The sequence below is a fragment of the Photinus pyralis genome, unplaced genomic scaffold, assembly GCF_008802855.1.
Source record: "Photinus pyralis isolate 1611_PpyrPB1 unplaced genomic scaffold, Ppyr1.3 Ppyr1.4_LG8, whole genome shotgun sequence".
Classification (NCBI taxonomy): Eukaryota; Metazoa; Arthropoda; class Insecta; order Coleoptera; family Lampyridae; genus Photinus; species Photinus pyralis.
Window position 1 is genome coordinate 3343769 of NW_022170819.1, and position 12127 is coordinate 3355895.

A 12127-nucleotide genomic window follows, 5' to 3' on the forward strand; every position below is an offset into this window, starting at 1 on the left:
CGCCTATGAATCACTTTTGGGGTATGCCCTTTCGGATTTTGCATAAATTTTTGTTCTGATTTCGACGAAATTTGGTATATGGGGTTTTTGAACATCGGTCACTAATATTCTTGGTTGGACAACGAAAGTGGAGAGAATTCCACGAAATTTGTTGTGTCAGTACCCACTTCTGACGTCTTGTTCGCCCGCAATTCGCGTTTGAAGTTTTTAGTCCTTTTATCTCTTATGGTTGCTGAGAAAAAAATTAAAGAAGAAATTCCACCACTTTTTTTAGGGTGGCTCCCAAACGAAACACGTTGGACCTTTCTTTTGTTATCTTATATGCTCAACTGTTTTAGTTAAAACATTTTTATTATTTCTTTTTTCTGCATTTGTACTCAATAAAAGCAATTCGCAATAAAATCGAATTATCTTGCTTCCTGATTCCTGAACAATTTGTTTTTGTTCACTGACTCTTCTTCCTGCTTGTTTTATAGCTGATTCAATTGCGTTGGGCCTGTTGATAAACTTGCAAAATCTGAAATAAGAACGTTAGTTTTACCGGCCAAAGCAAATGATTTGAGATGTAAACCTGGAATAAACTTCGTGAGGATTTTATTCATAATTCCTGTAAATTCACGATCAACAGGCCCAGCTTAATCCCTGTAAAACAGGCAGTGAACAAAAACAAATTGTTCAGGAAGCAAAAAAATTCGATTTTACTTCGAATTGCTTTTATTGCGGTAAAAATGCAGAAAAGAGAAATAATAAAAATGCTTTAATTAAGGCAGTTGGCCACTAGGAAACAAAAGAAAATATTTTAGCAACATTAAAGAAGAGAGAGAAGACAAATTTCAAAAACTTTTTATTAGCGCGGATCCAATACGTTAATTTATTTGCAAAAAAGCCTATTTACCTACTGTCAAAAACGGTATAATTATCTTAAAACTGTTCCTCCAGTTTTTGCCGCTTTTCTTAAAATTTTTCTATTGGAATAATAATTTTTATTCTTGATTATTAAAAATGTAAGTCCTTACGAAAATTTTGCTACCCCGCGCACCTCTATACGATGAAAAAAATAGATTTTCCATCCCCTTGAAAAGGAGGTGGTTTATTTCAGAAATCGTGAGATCTTGGAAACGGTTCAACTTTACGGGCCCAAAAAATTATCTCCTTTTTTATCATAAAAAAACAAGCTATGTTTCATCCAAATTTCAAACCGCTGCGACTTTTTTCGCAAAAATAAGAATAAAAAACGAAAAAAACAGTTTTTCCGGTTTTTCTAGGAAAATTGGAGGTTATGTGAAAATAGTGCAGTTATAAAAGTTGCTCATTTTTTTAATCTCTATAACTTTTACGTTGAACATTTTCGTCTAAAATTAATAGTTTTGCCACAGTCTGCAAAACACCACTTTCCACCCCTTTCACCTGCGGAAAAATTCAGCTGTTTTAATTATTTTTTCCCAATTTCTAATCATTTCACCTGCCTGAAAAACCCGGTTTATTTTAGAGCTATTTAGCCTGGACTATATACCTACCGGGTTTGAGTTCCAAGATAATCCCCGACCGAATTTACTTGCCCTATCAAAATGAGCAAATAAACTACTCAGTTAACTTTTGTCACGGAGCACTCATTTGCTTCGCCTCAGCCATTCATAGACTTCTCCACCAAATGAAATTTATTTAGTTAATGTATAATAAATTTGAGCGTTTCTTCCAACGATCTTTGGGTACAGGTCAACATTTTGGAGACCTTAACGATTTTTGCCCAAATAACTTGGAACCATTCTAAACAAAATAGGAGCAGAACAAAAAATAGAGACCATCCAAAGAAGGCGAAATCCGTGAGGGATTTTGAGGGATTAGCTGTTGTTTGTGATAAAGAAGGCTGCTAAAAATATAGAACCCCCGATTAACGGAGAAATAATGAACTAAACTACAAGTAAAGTAGCCAGTATGTCTAGCGTGAAAATTCCTTATTACAAGCTTTTATGCGTTTCCTTAAAGTTGCCATTATAAATGTTAATGGTTTATTTTATAGATGTAGTTAGCACTAAATGGGAAGCGATTATTTGAATAAAAACTGATGGGTCAAATTTAGCACTAGCACCACAGTTTGGTATTTTCAATTTGTGGACAGGTACCAACTTCATTTTCTCATATGACGATTTATTTAGCGCGGGGTAAATCCGTTTAAAAGTTTAATTAAATTTGAACAAATTGTCTACGTGCAAAATCCATCGTATGATGCGACGTGCTCCTAGGATTTATGACCCGATTTTGATTGCCCACATAAAATCATAGTTCAACAAGTTCAGAATTTACGATTATATTTTATACTATATGCTAATAAAAATAATTGCACTTCTAAAATGATTGAAACTTCAGATCGATTGGATTATAAAGTTCGAAATTGCTTCATTAAGTGCGTTGTGAAAGGACACAATGTTTCCAAATCGTAAAAACTAGCAACCTCAACCCGTAACCTCAATCTTTTATAATCAATAATAACTTTATTTTTCAATAATTCGCATAAAAAATCTCCTAGCTTTAGATGAATGAATCCATTGGATAATGAATGAGATGGTGAACGGGCAATTTCCCACTCGGTAAAATAATGAACGTTTGCTTTTTATTGCAGGTTTGGTTTCAAAATAGAAGAGCAAAATGGCGTAAAAAGGAGCACACAAAGAAAGGACCAGGACGACCCGCACACAATGCGCATCCCCAGTCCTGCTCCGGCGAGCCCATACCACCCCAAGAACTGAAAGCTCGCGAACGGGCGCGTCGACGAAAAAAGCTCCAAAAGGCGCTGGAACGACAGGCCCGCAAACTGCGTGCTAAGGGCATATCCGTCGACTTAGTTGCTCTTAAACGTGAATATTTGAGTCAAAGAGGTACGGCGGAAACGTTGGACAGTGATAGTGATATAGACGTGGTGGGAGATTCGGGGGCGGAAACCGAAAGCTTAAAAGCCGCCGAACTAGGGTACGTTATTCCGGTTACGGAGGCTGGGGTGGATCTCACCGCGGGACCACCCGACGAAAAAACGAGAAGGGCGAATCCTTTTAGTATAGAATCATTACTGAACACTTGAAGTCCTGTGCGGAACTAAACGGTGCAATAACTTGTATAAAAATACTTTTTATTTATATTACTAAGTATAGGTTAAGCAATAAACTCCTTTTTTTTCATTACGCTTTCGCTGAGGAATAGGACTTTCACTATCGATTTTCAACGCCGCATTGCATCAAACTAATTTCGTTTAGGGACCTCGACCTGTTGAGCTTTCGACAAAAGAAAATGTAGACATATCAAAACTAGTGATTCGGCAATACTAAATTCTATTTATTAGTTACAATTAATAAAAGTGAAAGCGATCGAGTCATATCAATTTCGTTCTACGCAGTTCATTGCTTAACCCGTACGTTACAAACCTCCCCCAATTATTAAATTGTATTTTTGATGTTTTAAACAAAACTGTACATAACACAACCCCTCTTGTAAATATCCTTTCGCATAATTCTAATATATTTATTATTTAATAGATAAAATAAAAAGAGGAATGAACTAGTTCAGCAATACAATTTCAAATTTGTTAGGCTAGTGTTTCATTGTATGTGCATGTACCTAACGTACTGTTTTAGTTAAGTCCCAATTTTGAGTTTAACAACAGTATATTTCGCGATGGTCGCGTGTTTCCAGTTACGGTTTCAGAAATTAATTATTGCCACAACGAATGTATTGTTGTTAGCTTAAAATTGTGCCGTCAGTGATCTGCATACATACTATTATATCAAAAAACGAAAATACATTATTTATTCAAAGTGTTTGTTTGTTTTATTGTCGGCCGATGTGTGAGACTAAACAATGATAGTCTTTGTTGTGACGGGGATGATAGTGACGACCTCATTGTTGACCTTAAATAATTCTCGAAGAGAGCAATTTTCAGTACCTACTACCATAGATTAAAAACACAACTTAATCTATGGTAGGTACTACTACAAGCATTTCCGCTTTTCTTTTGGTAATACAACGCCGAGTGTTTGCCTATTTAATTCAATGTGAGCGAAAAAGGCGGTTCACCGGGGCGCACCTCGGCCTTAACGGTATTTTCCTTGTAAATTTCATTAAATAGTTGCAAAATTCGTACCCCAAAAAGGCCTGATTAAAATTCCCAAATAAGACGATTTTCCATTGAAAAATTAGTCATTTCCAATGATATTCAACAAGGACAAAAATAAAAGATGAATCGGGTGGGTATATTAATGGATAGGTATGTTAATGAACGGAGCCAAATTAGTTTTTCTATTTAATCCTTAATAAATTGATACTGATTTTGAGAGGATTAGAATAATTAAAAAGGTTCAATTAATGATCATGGCTTTCAACTTTTCCTTGTAATCCTTTTACAATTATACTAGGTCAGAACTTGTGTTGCTCTTCCATGTCTTTATTTCTCCCCTAACCTTTCGCACTTGTTTTCCGTCTTTCTTTCATATTTCGGCCCTGTTTACTGATAATAATAAATAATAAATAAATATATTCATCCTGTAAGACAAACAACCTTCCTACCACGACAGGACGCACCCCTAAATGGGGATGCGAAAAAATTCTGATTTCAACAAAATTTGATCTGGGGGTGTTTGAACATGAAAATAACGTTTCCAATTTTTGGTTGTAATTTAATTATGAAAATTTGAGTAAAATTAAATAAAACTGCGAAATAATCATTAAAATACCTCCATAAATGAAAAAGTTACAAGACTTTAAAGTTGCGCTTTGGTTTCACCGTGTCAATTGACCTGTTAGTTCGCTTAGTATGGGGGGGTACGAGTAGTATGGAACCCGATTAGATCAAATGACGTCACCGGTCACATGCAGTTTTATGGTTTTTTCGACAACATTTGTAAATAAATAAAGATTTTGCTCCTGCCAATTTAATATGGACCTTAATCGTAGGAAGGGCTTAAAAATTTGAGCCCTGGCCCATATGAAATCAAATTCTTTTGTGGTTTTTATTTAAAATTTTTAAATAATTGAATAGTTTGCTCTACTCACTTAACATGGACCTTTAAACATAGGGAGATGCCATAAAATTTGAGCCTTTCGCATCAAATCAAATTGTTTTGTCGATTTTATGTCGAAATTTGTAAATTAATGAAGATTTTGCTCCTGCCAACTTAATATGGACCTTAATCGTAGGGATATGCTTTGAAATTTGAGTCCTGACTAGCGTTGGGCAAAAAAATCGATTAATTGATTATAATCAAACGATAATCGATAATCGGGTTTGATTATTCTATTAAATTAATCGATTATTTGATTAATCGATTATTTGATTAATCGATTAATCATTGTAATCGATTATTTTTCATAATCGATTATTGATTATTCAAACCCGTAATCGCCCAGCCCTAGTCCTGACCCATGAAATCAAATTCTTTTGTGGTTTTTTCACCAAAATTTTTAAATAATTAAAGATTTTGTTCTACCAATTTAATATGGACCCTTAAACATAGGGAGATGCCATAAAATTTGAGCCTTCCCCTGAAAACAAATTGTTTTGCCTTTTTTTATACCAAATAATTTGTAAATTAATGAAGATTTTGCTCCTACCAACTTAATATAGACCTTAAAATCAAATTTGAGCCATGGCCCGTGAAATCAAATTATTTTGCGGTTTTTCGGTTGAAATTTTTAAATAATTGAAGAGTATGCCATACCAACCTAATCTGTACCTTAACCACAGGGAGACGCCATGAAATTTGAGTTCTCGTCCATGATACTAAAGTGTTTGCCATAAAATTTGAGCCGTCCCCTGAAATCAGATTGTTTTGCAGTTTTTATTCCAATAAAATTTGTAAATTAATGAAGATTTTGCTCCTGTCAGCTTAATACGGACCTTAATCATAGGGAGATGCTTTTAAATTTGATCCCTGACCCATGAAATGAAATTCTTTTGTGGTTTTTCCGTCCAAACTTGTCAATAATTGAAGAGTTTGCTCTACCAACTTAATACGGACCCTTAGAGCTAGGGAGATGCCTTTAAAATTGAGCCCTGACCCATGAAATGAAATTCTTTTGTGGTTTTTCCGTCCAAACTTGTCAATAATTGAAGAGTTTGCTCTACCAACTTAATACGGACCCTTAGAGCTAGGGAGATGCCTTTAAAATTGAGCCCTGACCCATGAAATGAAATTCTTTTGTGGTTTTTCCGTCCAAACTTGTCAATAATTGAAGAGTTTGCTCTACCAACTTAATATGGACCTTTAAAGATAGGGAGATACCTTTAAAATTGAGCCCTGACCCATGAAATCAAATTCTTTTGTGGTTTTTCCGTCGAAATTTTTAAATAATTCTCTACCAATTTAATGTGGACCCTTAAACATAGGGATAATGTCATAAAATTTTAGCCTTTCCCATGAAATCAAATTGTTTTGCCGTTTGTATGCCGAAATTTGTAAATTAATGAAGATGTTGCTCCTGCCAACTTAATATGGACCTTAATCATAGGGAGATGCCTTAAAATTTTAAATTCCTTTGCGGTTTTTCCGTCGAAATTTTTAAATAATTGAAGAGCTGGCTCTACCAATTTATTGTGGACCCTTAAACATAACGATATGCCATAAAGTTTAAGCATTCCCCCTCAAATCGAATTGTTTTGTCGTTTTTATGTTGAAAATCGTAAATTAATAAAAATTTGGTCCTGCCAACTTAATATGGTCCTTAATCGTAGGGATATGCCTTAAAATATTAGCCCTGACCCATGAAATGAAATTCTTTTGTGGTTTTTCCGTCCAAACTTGTCGATAATTGAAGAGTTTGCTCTACCAACTTAATATGGACCCTTAAAGATAGGGAGATGACTTTAAAATTGAGCCCTGACCCATGAAATCAAATTCCTTTGTGGTTTTTCCGTCAAAATGTTTAAATAATTGAAGAATTTGCTCTACCAACTTAATATGGAACCTTAAACATAGTGATATGCCATAAAATTTGAACCCTCGCCTATGAAATCAAATTGTTTTGTGATTTTTTTGACAAAATTGGTAAATAAATAAAGATTTTGCTCCTGCCAACTTAATATGGACCTTAATGGCAGGGAGATGCTTTAAAATTGAATGTGGACCCTTAAACATAAGGAGATGCCATAAAATTTTAGCCTTCCCCATGAAATCAAATTGTTTTGCAGTTTGTAGGTATGCCGAAATTTGTAAATTAATGAAGATGTTGCTCCTTCCAACTTAATATGGACCTTAATCATAGGGAGATGCCTTAAAATTTGAGCCCTGACCCATGAAATGAAATTCTTTTGTGGTTTTTCCGTCCAAACTTGTCAATAATTGAAGAGTTCGCTCTACCAACTTAATATGGACCCTTAAAGATAGGGAGATGACTTTAAAATTGAGCCCTGACCCATGAAATCAAATTCCTTTGTGGTTTTTCCGTCAAAATGTTTAAATAATTGAAGAATTTGCTCTACCAACTTAATATGGAACCTTAAACATAGAGATATGCCATAAAATTCGAACCCTCGCCTATGAAATCAAATTGTTTTGTGATTTTTTTGACAAAATTGGTAAATAAATAAAGATTTTGCTCCTGCCAACTTAATATGGACCTTAATGGCAGGGAGATGCTTTAAAATTTAATGTGGACCCTTAAACATAAGGAGATGCCATAAAATTTTAGCCTTCCCCATGAAATCAAATTGTTTTGCAGTTTGTAGGTATGCCGAAATTTGTAAATTAATGAAGATGTTGCTCCTTCCAACTTAATATGGACCTTAATCATAGGGAGATGCCTTAAAATTTGAGCCCTGACCCATGAAATCAAATTCTTTTGTGGTTTTTCCGTCAAAACTTGCAAATAATTGAAGAGTTTGCCCTACCAATTTAATATGGACCCTGAAACATAAGGAGATGCCATAAAATTTCAGCCTTCCTAATGAAATCAAACTGTTTTGCCGTTTTTATGCCGAAATTTGTAAATTAATGAAGATTTTACTTCTGCCAACTTAATAATGGACCTTAATCATAAGGAGATGCTATAAAATTTGAGCTCTGACCCATGAAATCAAATTCTTTTGATGGTTTTCCGTCGAAATTTTTAAATAATTAAAGAGTTTGCTCTAGCAATTTAATGTGGACCCTTAAACATAAGGAGATGCCATAAAATTTGAGCCTTCCCCATGAAATCACACTGTTTTGTCGTTTTTATGTCGAAATTTGTAAGTGAATGAAGATTTTGCTCCTGCCAACTTAATACGGACCTTAATCATAGGGAGATACTTTTAAATTGGATCCCTGACTCATGAAAACAAATTCTTTTGCGGTTTTTCCGTCGAAATTTTTAAATAATTGAAGAGTTTGCTCTACATAACTTAATCTGGACCTTAAACATAGGGAGATGCCATAAAATTTGAGCCTTCCCCCGAAATCAAATTGTTTTGCCGTTTTTATACCAAAAAAATTTGTAATTTAATGAAGATTTTGATCCTGCCAACTTAACATGGGCTTTAATCAGAGGGAGATGCTTTAAAATTTGAGCTCTGACCCATGAAATCAAATTTTGTTGTGTTTGTAAATTAATGATGATTTTGCTCTACCAAGTTAATAGGAACTTGAACCAAAAACAATTTCAGCCCTACAGATGAAATCAAATTGTTTTTGGTTTTTCCGACGAGATTTCTAAATGATTTAGACCCTAAATGGCGTAAAATTTAAACTCTCCCCATGAAATCAAATTGTTTGGCCATTGTTCCTTCAAAATTTGTAAATAAATAAATGAATATTTTGCTCTACCAACTTAATTTCGAGGTCCTTTTATATTCGCTTTCACCCTTACGTATACTTCATCTTGATTCGTTACTTTTCTCCTTTTAGTAACTTTCTTTCTTCTTCGATGAGCATTTCCTTTATTTTCCTTAATTTAGTTTTCCTTTTACTTGCTCTCATAATCCGTTGTCTCAATTTATCTCTTCAATAAAGATTTGAGATACTAGATCCTATCCAACAGTGCAAGTGAATACTTGTAATGGTAATTTTTTTCGCACTCTCTCTTTCTTTTGAGCAGATTGCGTGCGTTTTCCTTACAATATCAGATTTCTACAAGTTCCGACTGCAATGCTAATGACTCAATTGCGGGCGTTCGTTTCCATTCATTTTCGAGTCGGGGTCAGCGTATAAGTGTTGACGGCGCCCCAAGGTAAAAATTCACTGCCCCGTTATTCGCACGCGAACCTCTCCGCGCAATTTCTCCGCCGCGGATATATTAAATTCGGGAACGAAATTATACAAAACGGTCCGCGTAATTATTGTCTTAAACACATGCGATCAATCAATTGGACGCGCGAGTTTCACTATTATTTTAACGTTTCCATAGGTACAAATTACGCATGGGAATAATTTATTGCTAATAATGAAATTTGTGCATTACGGCTTCGTCACGCGAGACTGCACATTCTATGCAAAGCTTTTTATTTAGGTAGATCCACTGACGATAACACCTCTTTCGCTGTTGGTGTGAAAAGCGAGCGTTCCCTGGGGGTTTCTTATTTATTATGTCGAAGTTATTAAGGTAATCGCATATCCCTAATTACATATATTTATAGAACATAACGATATGGTAGACTCAATAAGTGTCTAAACATGAAACGACAGTTTTGTAATAAGCGCCTAGTCATTTGTTAGCCTTAGCCAAAAGATATCTTCACTTATTAACTAAAATAAAATAGTAGAGTCCTCCTGAAATCCACCAGAGGATAAGTGCTAAGTATGAAAGGATTTTCATTGAAAGTAGACAAGAAAAAAATTGGATTTTTGCCCAGATTTCTGGGATGATTAATAAAAAACTGTAAGTAGTAAGTAGTGGTAGTAGCACCAATTTTTCATTTATTCGTTTAATTGCTATCGAAAGTATTGTTGATGAATTGCGCCATTTGTAGTGTGTTGCTAAAGTAACGTAGTTGTATTACACTAATTTTTATTAAAAAATTATCGCGACCAATTAATAATTTTTTAATAAAAATTAGTGTAATACAACTACGTTACTTTTGCTATCGAAAGCTAGTGCGAGATTTGTAAACCGACTTTGTTATAGTCCACTTTGATTTGTAGAATTTTGTGATTAATGTTTAAAATACAGGGTGGCCATTTGAAAACGAAACAGAGACTATTTTGGGGACCTCAAAACATTTACGAAAAAATCCTCGGACCCGTCAATTTTTGATTCAAGGGGGGACCATTTTTTTGCTAGCTTCGCCCCCCTGATGCTAAAGCCATAGCGGGAGTGGCAAGCGCCCCCAACATTTTAAATCGAATGGGGGGTCGAGTGATACCTTATTTGGAAGGTATTTTTATGTGGATTATAAACCCTTAAGTTTTAAATCAAGTAAATGTTGAAAATGTTGGCCTTCGACTTCCATAGAATAATACAGGATTTGTTCAAACATTTTCCGTACATTTTGAAAAACTTATGGGGTGATTTGAGGACATTCGTCAAATATTTTTTGTCGCAAGTTGTCTAACGATGTAGGCTGACTAGCACAAATTTTAGTTTTTAAATGGCCCCATAGGAAAAATCTAACGCACTTAAGTCCGGGGAACGAGGAAGCCATTCAATAGCACCTTTTCTTCCAATCCATTGTCCTGGAAACGTTTGGTCCAAATATTGACGAACCCTTGCAGCATAGTGTACATGTTGTCTGTGTTAATTCATGTAAATTGTGTGTTTGTTTGAACCCTTTAAGGATCCAGATTAATGTCTCATGCTTAATGATCAATTTACTGATCCGTGCCCAAAGCAAAGCAAAATGTGTCTAAATAATTCTTAGAATTTGGGATTTGAAGTCGAGATTGGAATTTTCCATTGTGCCGGGATTCAGATGTGTTCTGGAAGAATTTTAATAAGTGTTTTGCGTATGGTTCACTTAAGGCGTCTATAAGAAATGAGAAAGTTGATGTGATTTTCTCGAAAACGGCAAGTCATAAAAATGTGCACCATTAGAAAGCTGAAAAAAATTCCTAATAGTTTTTTAGTAATAGTATTTTTTGATATTTTATGTTGACCATAACTTCGCTATTTGTATAGCTACGAGAAACTTTGAATGGACAAATTAATCAGCACAAAATTGTGTACAATTTTTCCCATTTAAAGCGACTTTGTATTGCTTACGGTTTAAGAGATCCCCATAGTGAAAATGAAAAAAAAAACTCACACTCTGTATTTAAAAATGCTATAGTGAAGTATCAAACTAAAAATGAGATTATTTCATCTCTCAAAAGTGCCATCCCTTATCAGCGGATAATAAGTATGACACGATTTTTATTTAAAGTTAGGTAATTTCTATCCGGAATGAGGGTTAAATATTTGTATTCATGCGTTCATGAATCTTACAAAAGGATAATCTGTCTAAAAATAAGAATCTTTACCATGGATAAGTGCTAAGAAAGGATTTTCACTGAAAGTTACCTAATTTCTAGTGATGTTAAATTACACGTTTTTTTTAAAGTGCGTAATATTACGTGTAAAATTACGAATTGTTTATGTTTTTTGTGTATTTTATGTAATTTATGTAACTTACCATTTTTTTACAAAAACCGTAATTTTACAGTAAAATTACCACTAATTTATGTTTTTTATGTAATTTACAAATATTTTTGTAAAATTACCTGTCATTTATGTTTTTTATGTTTTTTTTCAATATTGTATAAACCTTTTTGAATTTTGTGAGTGTTTGAAAATAAAAACACTTGTTAAATTATATATTTTGGTGTATTAAACAAAATACCCAAGCAGTAGGTATTTCGCCATCACGCGTCGTTTGGAGGAAGAAGCTCCAGATCGCGAATTAGAGGCTGTATCATCTTCATTAAACCAAACTAAATTCAACGGTCAATCGTTTACGTTGGTAGTAAATGTATCAAATAGTTATGTAACTTACAAAAATTACGGTTTTTTAAATTAAAAACGTGTTACGTAAGTTTCATAAAAGACATAAATTACCTACATTAAAAAACCGGCCTCTAGTAAGTTACGCGTAATATAACCGTTTTTTATGTAACTTACAAATCGTTTTTTACAATCCACATCACTAGTAGAAACCAATTTCGAAAAAAAATTCAAAGGGCTGTAACTTGTGAAC

At 34.1% G+C, this 12127-nt stretch overlaps 1 protein-coding gene across 1 annotated transcript in view; it reads left to right on the forward strand.

Moving 5' to 3' along the window:
- Positions 1-3808, forward strand: part of LOC116178311 (homeobox protein unc-4) — a 15756-nt gene extending 11948 nt beyond the window's left edge. The window contains exon 3 of the mRNA XM_031497777.1: positions 2621-3808. Coding sequence (XP_031353637.1) covers positions 2621-3076 — 456 coding nt within the window. The 3' untranslated portion in view covers positions 3077-3808. The remainder of the gene's footprint in view (positions 1-2620) is intronic.
- Positions 3809-12127: the final 8319 nt, after the last annotated feature.